The 18495-nt window shown below is 34.7% G+C and overlaps 3 protein-coding genes across 3 annotated transcripts; 1 reads left to right on the forward strand and 2 right to left on the reverse strand.

Annotated features, from left to right (window-relative positions):
* Window positions 1-716: 716 nt before the first annotated feature.
* Window positions 717-1661, reverse strand: LOC124108279 (olfactory receptor 6C6-like). The gene has a single exon (XM_046466728.1). It carries the CDS (start codon window positions 1659-1661, stop codon window positions 717-719), a length of 945 nt encoding a protein of 314 aa, XP_046322684.1.
* A 2379-nt stretch (window positions 1662-4040) lies between these two features.
* LOC124108194 (developmental pluripotency-associated protein 2-like) lies at window positions 4041-4808 on the reverse strand. The gene has a single exon (XM_046466586.1). It carries the CDS (start codon window positions 4806-4808, stop codon window positions 4041-4043), a length of 768 nt encoding a protein of 255 aa, XP_046322542.1.
* Window positions 4809-17556: 12748 nt separating this feature from the next.
* Window positions 17557-18495, forward strand: LOC124108310 (olfactory receptor 6C3-like). The gene has a single exon (XM_046466788.1). The coding sequence runs from the start codon at window positions 17557-17559 to the stop codon at window positions 18493-18495; it is 939 nt and encodes a 312-aa protein (XP_046322744.1).

Genomic DNA, 18495 nt, shown 5'->3' on the forward strand with positions numbered 1-18495 from the left:
ATGGAGAAACTAAGGCAAGAAAAGTGCATGACTTATGCACATTTATTTTCTAGAAAGTGTATGGTAAAACTTTTACTGAACCAAATTAAATATCTCAAAACCCTATTCTAACCATTAGTCTTACTGCCTCCAAATGCATATAGTTACCTAATAGCCTTGTGTTATTTGCACCTCAGTCTTCTTTCCTTATACATATTTTTAGTTTTAGCAGGTTATTACTTTTTTTCTGAAAATTATTCCTCATCTTTTAAATACCATAGAAGTTATCTTATCCACAACATAATATTTTTGTTATTTATTACAACACTAATTACACACACTGTGCAACAATATTTGGCTTATAGGTATGTGTCCTTCAGGTAATGAAAACTTCTTAAAACTAAGGATTTTATTCCACCCAGTGTCTGGAACAAGACATGATGAATTAATTAATGAATTATATCCATCAAGGTATACTTATGCAAAAAGTCATGTTTTGGCGAATCTATTATTTTATAAGGAAAGGTTAGTTACAGTTTGGATTTAAAAACTGAAGGATGTTACCATGGCAAAGCAAAATTCTTTGTGAGAAAGAATAAAATGAACAGTGGAATACAGTCATAAAACTTTTCAAGAGAATCTCCTTTGTGAAGTAACTGATGAGGTAGAAAAACATGATCATAACAAATATATGGAACTGGTTTTCAGTTTTTAAGTTTATAATTTGTAACATGTTCTTAAATTTTGTTTTTTGAAAACCACAAAATCTTGTGTAATACATCCCAGAAGACTTCTTTCACCTGCTGATTCCTTAGAGTATAGATAAAGGGATTTAGTAAAGGGGCAATTGAGGTATACAGCAAAGCTACACCTTTGGATACAGTCACTCTTTCTTTTGCGGATGGCTTTATATACATAAAGATACAGCTACCATATGTCATGGAGACCACAATCATGTGGGAAGTACAGGTGGAGAAAGCTTTGGTCCTTTGCTGTGCAGAAGGGAATTTCAGAATGGTCCTAATGATGCAAGCATAAGAGAGAATCACTAATACCAACGTGATCGCAAGTGTCAGCACAGCTAAGACTAAAGACATCATTTCAAGGACATGTGTGTCTGTGCAAGAGATCTGTAGGATAGGAGAAGTTTCACACATAAAGTGATCAATGATTCTGGAAGCACAGAAATCCAGCTTGAGTCCCATGACCAAAGGGGGAAAGATGATTAAGAATCCAGTTGCCCAGGAGCTGAGCACCAGTAGGTAGCACACTCTGCTGTTCATAATGACTGGGTAATGCAGAGGCTTGCAGATGGCGACATAGCGGTCATAGGACATGGCAGCCAGGAGGTAAAACTCTGTAACTCCCAGTAAAAGGAAAAAAAATAATTGAGCTACACAGTTATTATAAGAAATGGTTTTGTCTCCATTCACAATGGTTACCAAGAATCTGGGAATACACACTGTTGTGAATATGACTTCCAAAAAGGAGAAATTACGGAGAAAGAAATACATGGGAGTCTTCAGGCGGGGATCCAGTAGAGTGAGAAGAACAATGATTAAGTTTCCCATTAGGCTCAATGAGTAGTTGAGAAATAGAAACAGAAAAATCACAATTTGCAATTGTGGATCATCTGTCAGTCCTAACAGAATGAACTCTATTTCCATTGATTGGTTCTTCATTTTATTTATTTTTTTTTGGTGAACCTTATCAAATCTGTATAGGAAAAGAAGGAAAATTTAAATAAATGTGCATTAGAACACACACAAACAACACACACATACACAAAAGCAGAAAAAGATAATCATTCTTAGATTTATGCATTTGAAAGGTTTTCCTAGCCAAAAATATTAGATGACACGAAATTATATGCTATAGGTTAATTCAAAATTCCTTCTAGTTTGCTTTCTTTAACAGTCAAACAAAATTTTCCCAGAATTTTAATAATGTATATATTTTTTTAATATGTGCTTGCTACTTCCAAATGACCTCTTTCCTGTACATATATATAATTAAATTATATGTTAATTATTTAAAATTCATTTTCTATTACTTTCATTATACCTGCACAAAGTGTTCTAAATTTGTCTTTTTAGAATGAGTATCAGTGATATTTCTTTTTTTTTATGTTTATAGCAGCTTTATTCGTAACTGCCAAAACTTGGAAGCAACCAAGGTGTCTTTCGGTAGCTGAATGAATACATGAACTGTGGTATATCTTGAGGATGGATATACTCAGCACTAAAAAAAATAATCCATTAACACATGAAGAGACCTTAAATACATATTTCAGACTATTTTAAAATACATGTGTATGATTCTAAATATAAAGCATCCTAAAAAGGGCAAAGTTACAATGTCAGTAAAAAGATCTGATTTATAGAGGCTTGGCGGGAGGAAAAAATAGGTAGAACTGAGGAATGGAGCATTAGGGCCTAGATAATTATGAATTATGCAGAATGTTGGATACACGTCAAACCTTAGTCAGTGGCCAGTGTGGTGTGGGCCATAATCCCAACTACTTGGGAAACTGAGGCAGGAGGATTGCAAATCCAAAGCTGGCTTTGGCAACTTTTTTTTGGGGGGGGGAGGGGGGTACCAGGGATGCTTTACCACTGTGCCACACTCCTTCTTTTTATTTTTAGACAGGGTCTTGCTAAGCTGTTGAGACTGATCTCAAACTTGCAATCCTCTTGACCTAGCCTCCCAAGTCTCTGGGGGATTACAAATGTGTATCTCCACACCCAACCAGCCTCAGTAATTTACTGAGACCCTATATCAAAATAAAAAATAAAAAGGGCTGTGAATATAGATTAGTAGTAGCGTTTTCCTGGGTTCAATCCCTAGTAAAACACAAACACACACACACACACAGATCAAAATCATAAGACGTTCAACAAAAAGCATGAAACCAAATATACAACTGGGGTTGTAGCTCAGTGGTAGAGTGCTTGACTACACGTGTGAGGCTCTGGGTTCGATCCTCAGTGCCACATAAAGATAATAATTCCTTATAACTAGTAACAATAGGTAGTTAATAATTAATAATAGGCCGGGCTTGGTGGCACATGCCTGTAATCACAGTGGCTGTGGAGATAGAGGCAGGAGGATCTCAAGTTCAAAGTCAGCCTCAGCAATTTAACAAGATGCTAAGCAACTCATGAGACCCTATCTCTAAGTAAAATACAAAAATAGGGATGGGGATGTGGCTTAGTGGTTGAGTGCCCCTGAGTACAATCCCTGGTACCCCACCCACCACCAAAATTAATAATATACCAATATTGACTCATCAATTAAGGAATGTACAACACTAATAGGACATGTTAATATTAAAGCCAGGTGAGATAATGCACACCTATATCTCAGCTACTTAGAGGAGGCTGAGACAGGATTGCAAGATCAAGGGTAGTCTCAGCAATTTAGTTAGACCCTAAGCAACCTTGGAAGAACTTGTCTCAAATTAAAAGGGCTGGGGATGTGATTCAGTGGTTAAATTCCCAGTACCAAAAAATAAACAAAAAAAAAGAGGCATGGGGTTAGGGTTATAGCCCAGTGGTAGAGTGTCCCTGGGTTCAATCTTAGTACACACACAAAAAATTAATATTAAAGAGAAGCATAAAAGAACTCTTTTGCTCAGTTTCCCCATAAACCTAGCAGCTCTGCTTTATATATATATATATATATATATATATATATATAGTTAATACTTGAGTCTGACACAAATGATCAGGAGACACTGAAAATGAAAGACGGTCAAGAAACTAGCCCAGCATTCATCAGGCTGTGTGATGATTTACCTATGGGCTCTCCAACCACTTGTCCTGGGAGGGAAGAGGAATATTTGCAAATTTATGTCCTGTTTTGGGGCCAATAGTGGGAAAGAAGAAAACTTTTTGTCTGTTTCTTCTCAATTGCCTTCAGATCAAAATAGTACTTCAACATTGCTTAAGGTGGAACCTTTTGGTCTCCTACAGTGCATTGCTTTTTCTCTCTTGTTATAATTAATCCTTTCATCGTCTTCTTATTCCTTTTTACACATTCAGGGCATAACATATTATCTTCTAGTCCTGAGGGTGGAAAAATACAGGCAGGTAACCGAAGAGGGAAATCATCCTCTTGGGAGTGTCAGGGACCCAAGTCTGACCTGCATGGAACTGCAGGCAAACCCAGCCTGCTGTTTCTGCAGAAAGAAATTGGCCATGGACCACACACCACCTGACACCAGAGGTTTGCAGCAAAAAGGCCTCCACAGAAGTAGTGATGGGACACGAGTTCATAGCCTTGCGCTGAGTGGCTCTGGCAGCGATCCTTGCCCAAGATGCCAATATGGACTCCTGAGCTGAATTTACCACTTCAATCATGTTAGTCTCTTCCTCTCTTTTAACCTTATTATGACTTTCCTGAAGCCCTGCTGCATTGGCCACTGCCTTCCATTTCCTGGAAACTGGCTTCAATCTGGCCTCCTGAGATGTTTCAGGAATATCAAATTTTTGTTCGGGATATGCATGCTTCTGTAGCCTCAAATAAACCTCTATTTTCTGGCCATCAGTACTCAAATTAAATTGTTGGCACCAGTTTCGCAAAGTATCCCGAGAAACCTTATTAATTGGAGGCAAAATGGTCGGCAAGGGAAGGGGTCGTATTTTACAATTAGGTTTTGTTTCAGGAAGGCAGACTTCCTGTTTGATTTCTGCAGTTGAAGAAACACTTGTTTTTATTGGATATTCTTGTTCTTCTGTGACTGGGACCAGTGTTAAAATCACATTTTCCTCATCGAATTGCTCCTCAATGAAGTTCTTCTCAGTGACCCTGTCATTTGCGCCTGACATTTCCAGGAACACCAGGAGACGGCAAAGGCAGCAGGGCTCAGGACAGCTAAGCTATGTGCACCTTGTCATGAGTATCAGTGATATTTCAAATTCAGGATTATATTACAGTTACTGTGTTAGTCAGTGACTAAAATACTATAAATTTCTAATAGTTGAAAATTTTACTTTTAATTTTTTTGACATATTCTCTGCATTGAGTATACGATTACTATTATCAATTTTCTTGTATTTTTTTTATTCAACAGAATATTCATTTAGCAGTGTTTAGGACAAACCAAACAAAGAATGATAACATATATAAATTATATATTTTAATAAACAATATTTTGTCTTCTTTTTAGATGATCTTTTTGAAAAATATTCTCTTATCTATTTATATAATTTGGCACTTTGTTTTACTTCCACTTATTATTTACAAAACTGTCTAGAATATTCAGAAGAGAATTTTTTTCTAATTTTTTTTTACATACGGGAATTCTATTTAGTCTCATGTTATACTATTCCTCTGTTTGATTAAACATGTCCATCTGCTTCATTATATGCTTTATTTGTGGACTTTTAAAAGAAATGGGTTTCTAAAGCATTATGTTACGTTTATTCTTTTCCTTTGATTTATTAATATTGCTTTCCTTTCCATATTAATATTGTTTTTCTTTTATAAACTAATATGAAAAAAATCACTGGTATATTTCATGTATAAATATGTGATTTTCCAAAATAGATATTAGTGAGCAGTTTTAATATTTTTTAAATCAAAACTGAACACCTGCAGTCTTCATCTATTTAGTGGTCATAAACTTTGTAGAATTGCATATTTCTGTCATTGTTATGTCTAAGATTCCCATTTTTACTCTGTTCTGATTTTCAAGCTTTTCTAGGAGTTAGTCCAGTCATTTCTGAAACATGTGAGTCTAAGAGACTGTTGTAGAACCATGCTCTCCCAAATTCTAGGGAAAAATTGCTCAGTATTTTTTTCTACATCACTTTAGCCATGCAAATATTTGATTAAAAGGGTCAGAGAGAGAGAGAGAATAATGGTATGTGAATAGATTATATTATTAGTATATAGAGTTGGGGGTTCTCCTTATATATTTGTCTTAGTTTCTTATTTTGAAATTAAGTTGAAATTATATTAGACTTACCTTTTTTGAGTTGTAATTCATTCCATTCTGTGACAATTTCACTTGTTTATATAATGATATTTTATAACCCAGTAAGAAGATTTATTATCAGTGATTTTTGTGGAGAGAGGCAAAGGAAAGAATTTCCACCTTTCCTCAGATTAATATGCCTTTGGAAACTTGGGACCTTATGTCAAAAATTTTAATAAGCACTTAGCTTTCATTCCAGATATGCTGAATGTTTGAAATTTTGTTCTTAAAATTGAGATTGCTTTTATACAAAGTCTCAATTGGATACATGCTCTTTAAAATGAAAGAAAAAAGGGGAAATTAAAAATAAATCACCATTGAAACATAAATAACTCTTCTAAGAAAGAGATACCACTTATAAATGCTGCAGTCACATAATTTTCTATTTACTGCCAACTCCAGGGAATATGTTGAAATAAAACAAAAACAAACTCTTCTCCGGGGACCAGTGTGACAAAAGAACTAATCATTGGCAATAAAATCCCCCCCCCCATAATTTAAGTAGAAAATGAAGAGAAAGTATCCTTGAGAAGTATCACAAATGATTAGGAAAACTCAATAAAATGTGTAACAGGAACATCAACAATTCACTATCTGGAGCATCAGTGAAAAATCCCAAAGTGATTTATACATACAATTGAATGAAATACCCATATGTATAAAACATGAATGAATCCTAAAAATTGTATTACTGAGTGAAAAAAGTGATATAAATTGGTTTTATAATCATATAAAAATACTGTATAATTACATTTCTATAACTCTGGAAAATGCTGAACTATTGAGGCAAAAATATAATCAGTGAGTATCTGCTTGGACTGAAGGCAGGGATTGGCTAGAGAAGTATTATGGGAGAACATTTTTTTGGGGGGTGACAGAAACATTTTATATTTTTATTCTGGTAATGGTTGCATAATTACACATATTTGTCAAAGTTCATCCAACCATATACTCACAGAAGATGAACATTGTCATTAAATTCAACCTCAATCATCTTTCCAACAAAATCATTTGTATATAATATGTCTCTTTTTTAACCAGCTGTTGAGAAGACAACTTAGGATAATAGTGCCTAAGAAAATAGCTACTACCCATATGGGAAAGGATATATATTTTTAATTCAAGTTAAATATTCAGTTTCTAAGTCAAACTAACAACATTTCAACTACTAGACCGATAGTGTGGCAATAAAAAGGTAATTTGCAAATAAAAATTGGAATTTTGATAGGGTTACATTGTCTCTGTAAATCATGATGGGTTCATATGGACATTTTAACAATAGCAAATTAACTAATCTGTGGACTTGGGTGTCTTCCATTTACCTATGTATTCTTAACATTCTTTCATCAAGGTTTTATAGTTTTCAGAGCCCTAGGCTATCAATACCTTAGTTGAATGTCTTCCTAGTTTATTTCTTTTAATGTTTTTTATGAATGAATTTTTTCTTAATTTCCTTTTCACATTTATCTTTTGCATTTTTATCCCAGCCATATTTTTTTGAGAGATTGTATTTGCACTGGATTCCATAACATCATGATTAATGTTATCAAATTCGTTCATCTTGATGTCTCACTATAAAACACAAGCATACATGTTTGTTACAGTTTACTTTTAATTGATGTTACCAAGATACCTACAAGAACAAATTACAGTAGGGAATTGTTTGGGGCTCATGGTTTCAGAGGCCCCAGCCTAAGATGTACAACTCCTTTGCTCTGGTCCCAAAGTGAGGTAGCACATCACAGGAGAAGGGCCAGGGGAGGAAGGCAGCTAACATTGCAGACTTAGGAAGAAGGAGTGGGTGCATAGGGAAGATGCACTCTTCCAGGGTCTGCACTCATCTCTTCCAGTCATGCCCCACCTGCCTACATTTACTACCCAGTCCATTCAAACTAGAATGGACTGATTAAGCTGCAGCTTTTACAATCCAGTTATTTCACCTCTGAAAATTATAGTATTAAGATGGGAGATTTGGAGGAACACTTCATATTGGAATGATAACAATGTCAGGGGAGATTTAAATAATAAATCTTGAAATTATAGCTTCTCAAGTAATACATATTTAATGTGCCCTTTGAACATTTTAGCTATAAATTTTTTCATTGAGAAAATTAAATTTTGGAGAATCTGATATTTCGTTTAATTTTTTTTACTGAATGATCTATATGTAGGCTTAAGAAGATATTATATATTTCCATTCAAAGATAAACATGTTTTTAAGTATTACGTCTACTAACATCACCATTTTTACTTTTTAAAATAGCATCTAAAACACATGGCCAAAATATTAAATTTTTAAGTGCTTTGCTTTGCTAAATGTGGGAATAATTAAGGTGCAAAGATACTAAAATAAAACACATGAAATAAATAAAAAGTGGCAGGATAGAAATCCAGGAAGAAAAAGCAATCTCCTTGAGCATACAGGAATTTTGTCATGACACCTGAAAACCTTCAGATTTTTATATAGCATTTTTCTTTAATAGGCTTTGAATTTCTAACATGCTGTCAGATGATGCCAATGCCGATGGGCTATGTCACACTCCTGAGAACAAGTTTATTGGCAACACTAAGGAATTTTGGTAGATGTGTTTCTGATTCAAAAGTTGATAAAATTTTTCTGTAGAAATCCTAGAAGAAAAATAAAGTAAAATATAAAATAAAGGTTAAATTTCTATGGTGTTAAATTTCTATGGTGTTCTATGGTGTTCAAACCCTTAAATAATCATTCATATATAAGAACATTTTCTTCCAGTTATTTTTGTTTAGGTGTAGTTGAATCAGAGACTGAGTTAAACATCTTACTTTGTTACTTGCCAAACTGTGGACATTTTCACCATGTATTAATTACTTTTTCTTAATTTTTGAAATCATTTTACTTTTGATGAACATGCATTAATTGTGGGTTTAAAATAATATCTCAACACATATATACAGTGTTTGCTAATCAAATCCAGACTCCTTTACTCACTCTTCACACACCCTAACTCTTGCCAACCTCTAGTAATCACTGTTCTGCACTCAAAAATCTTAGGTTTCTAAATATGAGAGAGAATATGTAGTACTTATTTTTCTGTTTCTGGCTTATATCACTTAACACAATGTCCTTCAGTTACTTCCACTTTTCTGCCAAAGACAAAATTTTATCCTTTTTATGGCCAAATGTTATTCCTTTGTGTATATGTACTACATTTTCTTTATCTGTTGATCCCCTGCTGGGCAACTAAGATGATTCTATGTCTTAGATATTGTGAGTAGTGCCACAATCAACATGGGAGTGTGTACATGTCTCTTTCTTATGCCAATTTAATTTCCTTTCCATACATAACCAGGAGTGTGGAGAAATGTGATAACTGGACTATAAAGTAATCTGTTTTAGTTTTCTGAGAAACTGCCATACTATTTTCTCAAATTGCTGTACTAATAATGTACATTCTCACCAGCAGTGTACAGGGTTCCCTTTTCTCCACATCCTTTATAACACTTGTTATCATTCATCTTTCTTATAACAGGCATTCAAAATTTCATGAGTTGATATCTTATTGTGGTTTTAATTTTAAAATCCCTGATGATTAGAGAGGCTGTGTTTTCACAAACTTGTTTACCATTTGCTTATCTTCTTTAAAGGAATGTCTGTTCTGAATCTTTGCCAATTTTTAAATCGAATTACTTGTTTTCTTGCTCTTTAGTTGCTTTGATTCCTTATATATCTTGCATATTGGTTCCTTGTCAGATACATGATTGGCAGATATTTCCTCCCAGTCCACGGTTTCCTCTTCACTGTGTTATTTGTTTCCTTGACCATTGAGAATATTTTTAGCTTGTTGTCATCCCATTTGGTCTACTCTTGCTTTTGTTACCTGTGTTTTGAGAGTTGTTTCTGATAAATCATTGTACAAAGCAATGCCCTGAGCTAATTCCATGTTTTCTCCTAGCAGCTTAACAGTTGTAGTCCTTACATTTAAGTCTTTTATCCATTTTGGGTAGAGTTTTGTTTTTCTAAACAAATTTTACTGTGTGAGATGAAAGTTCAACTTTGCCCTTCTGTATGTGGATATTCAGTTTCTCCAACACTATTTATTAAAAAGAATATTATTTCTCTGTTGTGTGTTCATGAAAACTTTGTTAAAAATAAAATAATTTGGGGTTGATATCTGGGCTCTTTATCCTATTCCATTTCTTGTTGTTTTCGTTTATATGCCAGTGCCACATTGCTTTGATTATAATAGCTTCATAATGTATTTTAAAATTAGGGAAGTTTAGGGTTTCAGTTTTGTTCTGTTTGCTCAAGATTGTTTTGGTTTGTTGAAGTCTTTCCTGAGTCAATATGAATTTTAAAATGAGTTGTTCTATTTCTTTGAAAATGATATTAAAATTTTGATAAGAATTTAATAGCCTGCACTCTTGATCAGTCTTCTCACTTTCAAGCTAAAGAGACACTTTGCAAATGTTAAATTAACCTTTTTATTCTTCATAGTATAGGGGACTCAGGAATTCTGAACTCTGTCAAATTTCAAGAATACAGTGATTTCGTAACCAATACCTTGGATAAATTGAGACACTGAAATGTGTAAGCACTCAGTGTCTCAATGAAAAATTGAGACACTGAGTGCTTGCAAAAACCACTTCCAGAGAGAGTTTTAAAAATCTGGATTTATTGTGAGAGCAATCTAGGGAAGAAGATGTGAGTACCCACTCTGCTGCCTAAATAAGCAGAGGTCTCACATCCTTCTAGTAAGAGGATGCTTCTGGTATGTACTTATTGCTAGCAAACCAGAACGAAAGGAGAACTATAACTTTTGGGATTGTCAAGTTCTCCTTGTCTTCTTTCAATGAATGATCATAGAAATAAATCTCAGGAACAAGCCTGCTGAGGTAAAGACAGGGCGTACCATCCTTTCTGTTCTCACTGAAGGAAAATCTCCATCCATGGAGAGATTGTAGGGTTGATATTATCCCTAAAGGAAGCAGAAGAAGAATGTGCAGAAAGCAAGCAGAAGTCTCACACTCTGGAAACAAGGGGAGACTTGTCACTGGATTGGTGACTGCTTATGCCATTTATCTGTCTGGACATAGGAGTGAACTATAATACAGACTAGGTAGAAACTCACAGTGGCCATGGCATCCACCATGTCTGGTTGATCAGATTGCACAGTGGAGAATAATGAAGGACATATTCATTTGCAACTGGTGCTCTGGTCTCTGAGATAAGGAGCTTGGCTGATGGGGTAGGAAACTGGGATTGATCAGGGTCAGACAGAAAAGCAGTGATACTCCTGTGCCTCCTTTCTCAAATACTCCTTGTCACAAATGGACAGGGGCTCTTGGAATGAAATGTGCAGTGCATCCCCAGTTGGTCTATAGATGGAATGGGTGAGAAGGCTGGGCAGCAGCCCTGTTGGACTTACACACCCACCTCTGGACACAATATGGAGAGAGAGAGAAAGAGAGGGGGGGGGAGAGGGAGAGAAGAGGCAGGCAGGACATGTGTCAATGTTTAGAGGAAAACAGAAGGTATCAGCTAATTAATAAAAAAAAATTAACAAAAAGCAGATGTCCTGAAAGGCAAAAATTAAGGAGTGCATATATTTATGAAAAAGACTGAAATGATAGGAGGACAACAAGGCTCTTGCAAAAAAGAATAATTTTTCCCAAGAAAAGTAAGAAGCTTAATAATCCCAGATCAATTTTTTAGTTCAGCAGATCCAGCTCCATCCTACCTGTAAGATTGCATATGGATATTATTAGTGAGAATTTTAGGGTAAAAAATGTTACTAATAGAAGACTAAAGTGACCTTGGTCTCTTGATAACTCACTGTCCAGCCTCGCATATTGTTTATATAGACCTTGGAGTTGTTAGGTAAGTTGGCTTTCCACTGGAAAACAAAAACAAAAACAAAAACAAACAAACAAACAAACAAAACCAAAAAATAGATCTGTATCTCACAGAGAAATAAATTCTGGGGTAAGGGTGAAGCTCAGAGGTAGAGCATTGCCTAGCATGGGTAAGAGCCTGAGATTGCTCCCCAGCACTGCAAAAAAAAAAAAGTCCTGGATGAATTAAGGATAGAGATGTCAAAACAATATGCATAAAAGTATTAAATTTACACGAATATAATTTTTTTATAAATTTGAGATCTCTGGATAAGGATGTTTTTAGAAAGACAGACCACTAAGAATCCATGAAAGACTGCCAGTTGAACTACACTGTAAAAAGTTAAAACGTAAGCTGAAACTACATTGCAACAGATAAGATATAATATTATACATATATGTCTCCTGCTAGTAAAGAAGACCAGATAATGTAAAATGAACATAAGCCAGCCAATTAATGGACAAGAAAAACAAATACTTAAAAACGTTCAGTCTCTATTAGTTGGAAAATGTACATTTTAAAAATATATAACACTTATATAGTAGGGATTTGTATAACTTAACTACTCTGCTAAGCACTTTTGTGCATTATCTCATTTAATTGTTACAGAATCCTATGAGTCAAAAGTACCAATCTTTTCATTTTGTGCATAGGAAACTGATACTAAGAAAGGGCAAATAAATTTTGCAAGTTTACTAAGAAATTCTCTCTCTCTCTCTCTCTCTCTCTCTCTCTCTTTCTCTCTCTCTCTCTCTTTCTTCTTCTTCTTCTCTCTCAACTTTAAGAAAGCAGGTTTATTGATTGCAGGGTCCAGAGGGCCTATCACCTAAAAGATTCTCTGGACAAAGTCTAGAAATTCTTTGAAGTTTATACCTAGTGGGAAGAGGGCCTTGAAGGTTTACATTTTTGCAGAGGTCTACATAAAGTAATGTTTTCTTTGAGTTCTCAGAAAGTGTTTTTCTTCTATGTTTTAGAACAGTCAGAGTTTTTACATGTGTTACCACAAAAGCAGGAGTAATATCAGCAGTTAAAATCAGTTTTTGCAAGACAGAGCAACAGGAACTAGGAAGTTCTAACCCCCTAAGCTCTTTTGCAGAAATCTTTGCTGATATTCAGTTATGAAGAACAATTATGGTGAGGATCTTCGGGTAGGGGGTCTCTGGCCTGCTTCACTACAACATATTACACAGTCCATGTGGGGTGTGGGATCACTGAACAGAGTCAAGTTGATTGTTTCTACATGTGCCATAGGAAGATGGTCACCAGGAGGCAGTTGCCTAATGCAGATATCCAGCCCTACCCAAATGAGGAACTAGGAGGAGACAGAGACCTAAACCTATGTCAAGAGTGTCCTCTCTGATATAAGGGGGGTGACTCAAAATGGGGTAGGGAGGAAGAGCATGAGAAGAAGATTACCACTAAATAGTGAAGAGAGGTGGGAGGGAATGGGAGGGAGAAGGGGAATTGCACGGAAGGTGGAAGGAGACCCTCATCGTTATACAAAATACATGTATGATGATGTGAAGGGGAAGAAAGAAAAAGAAATGTGTCACATTAGATTGGGTAGAGAGAAGTGATGGGAGGGGAGGAGAGGGGAAGGGCGGATAGGAAGGGCAGCAGAATAAAATAGACACTAATATTGCTGTATGTATATAGGTGACTGTATAACCAATGTGATTCTGCAACCTGTACACTTGGAAAAATGAGAAATTATACCCCATTTGGTTCAAATGTGTGATATGCCAACATCATTGTAATGTCATGTGCAACTAATAAAAAAAATCTAGATGTAAGTATTCACTATGGCATTTCAAAAATTAAAAAATAAAAAAGAAATACTAATAACAAACAAACAAACAAGAGTGGCTAAGCCTGCTTCTGGTATAAAAAGTAAAATCTAGACTCCGAATGGATGCCAAGGCAACAAAAAGTTAAGGTAATTCACTACAGAGTGCTTTGATTTTTATACTTAACTGGTAATGAATGTCCTGTCCTCTTACAGCAAGGAAAAATATCTACTGTATGCCATATATGTGCAAATATTTTACTGCATATTATAGTATAATTTTAAAAAGTCACTCTTAGCAGTAAGTATTATAAGTTCCATTTTAAAGTAAATGGATATGAGACTGAGAGACACTAAATGATTTGTTCAGTGTCTGGGAAAGAAGTTATAGTTCTTCTTCTTTCACATTTGTACAAAGGAGACTTCTCTCTACTTCCATGAAGGAAGGTTGTGGGCTGAAAGCCTGGCTTGTTGGTTCCTTGACTTTTCTCCAGGGTGATCTATCAGGGATCTGCAAGAAACTCTGCAGTCTGACTCCTACCTCCAGAAATTCTTAGTTAAACTGAGATACGTCTTGAATACCGGAATTCAGGACATAAAATCTTTAAAATCTCCCTCGGTGATTCTAATTTGCTACAAAGGTTGGGAACAGCTATGCTTTCAAACTTGCCCCTTCACTCCCTAACTAATAGAAATGTTGATAGCCTGTTATTGATTGGGTAGAAAAAAGGAAATGGCTCCCTCTTTATTGACTTCTTGTTTCACCATTTGCACCAAGGATTTTAAGGACATCTATGCTCAATGCAGACAGGTATCTTGCAGAATCTGCTCCAGCTAAGTCTTTGTTCCATCATGTCTAGTTTTTTTTTTCAATTAATTTTTTATTAGTTCTAATCAGTCATACATGATAGCAGAAAGCTTTTTGATTCACTGTACACAAATGGAGCACAACTTTTTATTTCTCTGTGCATGATGTAGAGTCACACCACATGTGTAGTCATACATGTACCTAGGGTAATGATAAGAAATTTTATCTCTTTAACCTCAAAACCCATGTACTATGATCTGGTTCTAATGATACTGCCTTTATTATTAAATTAATTAGAATATCGTTTTTGTCTGCTTGTGAAACATAAGTGATTTATAACATCCAGTGTTGGTTAGGATGCAACTCAAAAGATTTGTTCTTGTCTGTAGCAGAGAAATGTTGATGTATCAGAAAGTTATATTTGTACAGATGCAAAGGAATGCATAAGAACATACTATAACATCATAACTAATGATATAAAATTAAAAACAATATAACCTGTAATTTCAAGCCAGCAATTAAATTTATTACATTAAAAATAATTCCTTCTGGTATTCTAGCCAATTGTTACAAAAGGATGAGTTCTTTCTGGATAACTTGATAAGGAATAATGTTCATTAAAGATTACTAACTGAAAAAAAATCAGGAAAGTTGCAGAATATACTGTGTATTAAAACTGCATTAGTTTATAAAGAAAAAATTCTATGAGTGTAAATGTAATCATGTTTTTAGGAGGATACAGAAAACAATGCTTTATGCTGGATAATTTGAAGACTTGAGGGAAATGGAAGTTTGTTTGGAAATGTAAAGAACATTCTACTGGTTACTTTATACTCTCATAATTAAGCATGCATTAACTTTAACATTAAAAATTAAAAGCTAAAGCTTGAGGTGCTTTTCTGAGTTTTAAAAATTTTTTTTGTAGTTTGACATAATTGTTTTATATACTTATTTTTTATGTGGTGCTGAGGATTGAACCCAGTGCCTCACACATGCTAGGTGATCACTCTACCACTGAACCAGCCCCACTCTTCTGATTTGTAAGGATTTTAAAAGGATTTATTAGTCATTCATTCTGATATATGTTGGCAGAGATGTATAAATGAATTCAAGATGGATACCATCCACTGTGGAGTTGCTCAGTCCTGGATTTAATCAACCCCCAAGGAATTGAAAATACATTATCTCCTGAGTATAGCCTAAGTCCATGTGCATGTTAGGAAAATTAGGTACGGCCAAAGGGAAAGTAGGTTGATTGTATCAGCTGACTATAACTCTTTTGCTTTTATGCTGCACTATGGCTTGGCTCTCCAGAAAGGTACATCATGACACCACTACCTCTCTTGAACTTATCTCCACTTGAATGCTTCTTTTCTTCAATCTAGCTTCTGGGGGTTATATAGTACACAGAGAACATAAAGTGTGTTATCTTTGTGTGATACTCTATCTTATGCACAGAGTTTTGAAATGTTTCACCTTACAATATGTTGAAGCAGTAATCTGTGGAAATTTATATAAAGAACATTCAGGTTTGCAGGAGTAGGTTTTGAAGTTCAGGTCAGAGCAATGATTCTGTTTATAATCAAGGCTAAGAGAAATCTGATATGATATTCAGCCTATACTTTCTATATGTGAAAGGCTTTTGTGTAATAGACACAGGGAAAGAGTGAGCAAAATGACAAAAAAAACCCTCCTCAAGTATGTTATGAATGTGTTAAATTTTATATTTGAAGAAAATCAAGAAATATTTGGCTTATGTTTCTGATTGGCATCATCAGACATACTAGAAAGTATGTTCCATATCTTTCAATAAATTTATTTTTTTCTCTCATACAAAGCCTATTTTGTTGGAATAAATAACAAGGATGGTCAAATTACCAATCTAACAGAAATATTATTGTAATTTTACATTTTAATGTTTCAACCTTTTTTCAAACCACAGTAATAGTTTCTGCATTTGAGTCTCTAGTTTTGCTGATATATTCATGACAAATATATACAAATACTGATTGACAGAAAAATAAAATGAAAAGAAGAAAAAAATGCACACGGTCAGCATTAATACTTCTTATCTGTTGAGTTGTCCTATTTGTGCTAAAGAGAAAAAGAAATACAACAAATATAGTTGAGAACTTCTATTGCAGATATGGTGCTGACTGCTAGGGAGACAGAACAGGACAGATAGAAGTCCTATAGGGTATATTGTGGAGAAGGTGATTTATATAAAGTAAATCCTAGAGAAAATTTCATTTATTCTGATTGTTTAGCCTTGAGAAGGAAAAACAATGCCATATATTGGCATCAGGAAACCCCTTATGATTTCTGTCTTGTCCTCAGGCAAGCTGAAGAGTAAAGGGACAAAGTGAATATAATACAAATTTAAAACTCATTTGTTAATTTAAATAATGAGTATAAAATGCTATAAAAGCACTACTAGGTTGTATATATCTATATATTATTGACTTCTATCTCAATGTTAACTAATTTCTCTGGCCTCTGTATTTCTTTTCATAAATTTAGAACTTTTTTTATAACCACAGTAACTCTAGTTCTATATTTCTGTGATTGAAACACATTTATTCCCATGGCTATATTTAAAAAGTATATTTATTGAGAATAAAAAAATCACATTTATATATTGATAATAAAAATAATCACTATTTAAGTTTAGTAACTGTGATTAGGTCACCAATTCCCACCAATCAATTTTCTAAGTTTATAAAAGGCATCTGAATTAAAGTAAAAATTAACTAATTTAGTCTTAAAAGTATATAATCTTGGAACCTGGAAGACAATGTCTAAATTTTCAAACTACAGATTTATTTGATAAATATTTTTGAAGAAATCTGTAATTCAAAGGTATACTGCACATACAGAAAATTTGAAAATACTTCAAGGTTTGGTATAAATTTATTGATGAAGAGACTTAAAATATGTCTGGGATCCACATTTGATCACAACTGAAGATGTGTGCATGTTTTCTGATTTAATAGGAATGAGTGGATGTTGCAAAAGCATCATTGGAGATATTAATATCAAATTAAATTTTTAATACTTTACCACCAAACTTCTTCTACATATTTGCTTTGTTTTGCACCAATAGACTTTGTTGGAAGAGAGAAAAATTCAGAATGAGAAATCACACAATGATTAAAGAGTTTGTACTCTTGGGCATATCAGACAACCCAGAGCTTCAGGTTATACTTTTTATCTTTTTATTCGTAACTTATTTATCAAACATCACTGGAAACCTAACCATCATCATTCTCACCTTGTTGGACTCACATCTAAAGACCCCTATGTATTTCTTCCTCCGGAATTTCTCCTTCTTGGAAATTGCATTCACCAGTGTTTGCATCCCCAGATTTTTGGGGTCAATAATTACTAAAGTCAAGACCATTTCCTATAACAACTGTTTAGCTCAATTATATTTCTTCATCTCCATGGGTGTGTCTGAATTTTTCCTTCTAACTGCTATGTCCTATGATCGCTATGTCGCCATCTGCAAGCCACTGCATTACACCACCATCATGAATAAGAAAGTCTGCTCCCTTCTTGTCTTTGGTTCATGGCTGGCAGGAGTTCTGACCATATTCCCACCCCTTATGCTTATCCTCAGGTTAGATTTCTGTGCTTCCAATGTCATCAATCACTTCTCTTGTGACTACTTCCCCATTCTCGAACTCTCTTGCTCTGATACGTGGCTTTTAGAGATGATTGGCTTTTACTTTGCCTTTGTTACTCTTCTCTTCACATTGGCATTGGTGATTCTGTCCTACATATGCATCATTAGCACCATTCTGAGAATCCCATCTGCTGGTCAGAGGAAAAAGGCTTTCTCCACTTGTTCCTCTCACATGATTGTCATCTCCATCTCTTATGGAAGCTGCATATTCATGTATGTCAAGCCTTCAGCAAAACAAAGAGCATCACTGACCAAAGGAGTAGCTCTCCTCAACACTACTATTCCTCCCATGTTGAACCCTTTTATTTATACTTTGAGGAACCAGCAAGTAAAACAAAGCTTCAAACACTTGGTTCATAAGGTAGTATTTTACAGAAGCAAATGA

This window comes from Marmota monax, unplaced genomic scaffold (assembly GCF_021218885.2).
Source record: "Marmota monax isolate L192 unplaced genomic scaffold, Marmota_monax_Labrador192_F-V1.1 WCK01_AAM20220418_F8-fsc00151, whole genome shotgun sequence".
In the NCBI taxonomy this organism is placed as follows: Eukaryota; Metazoa; Chordata; class Mammalia; order Rodentia; family Sciuridae; genus Marmota; species Marmota monax.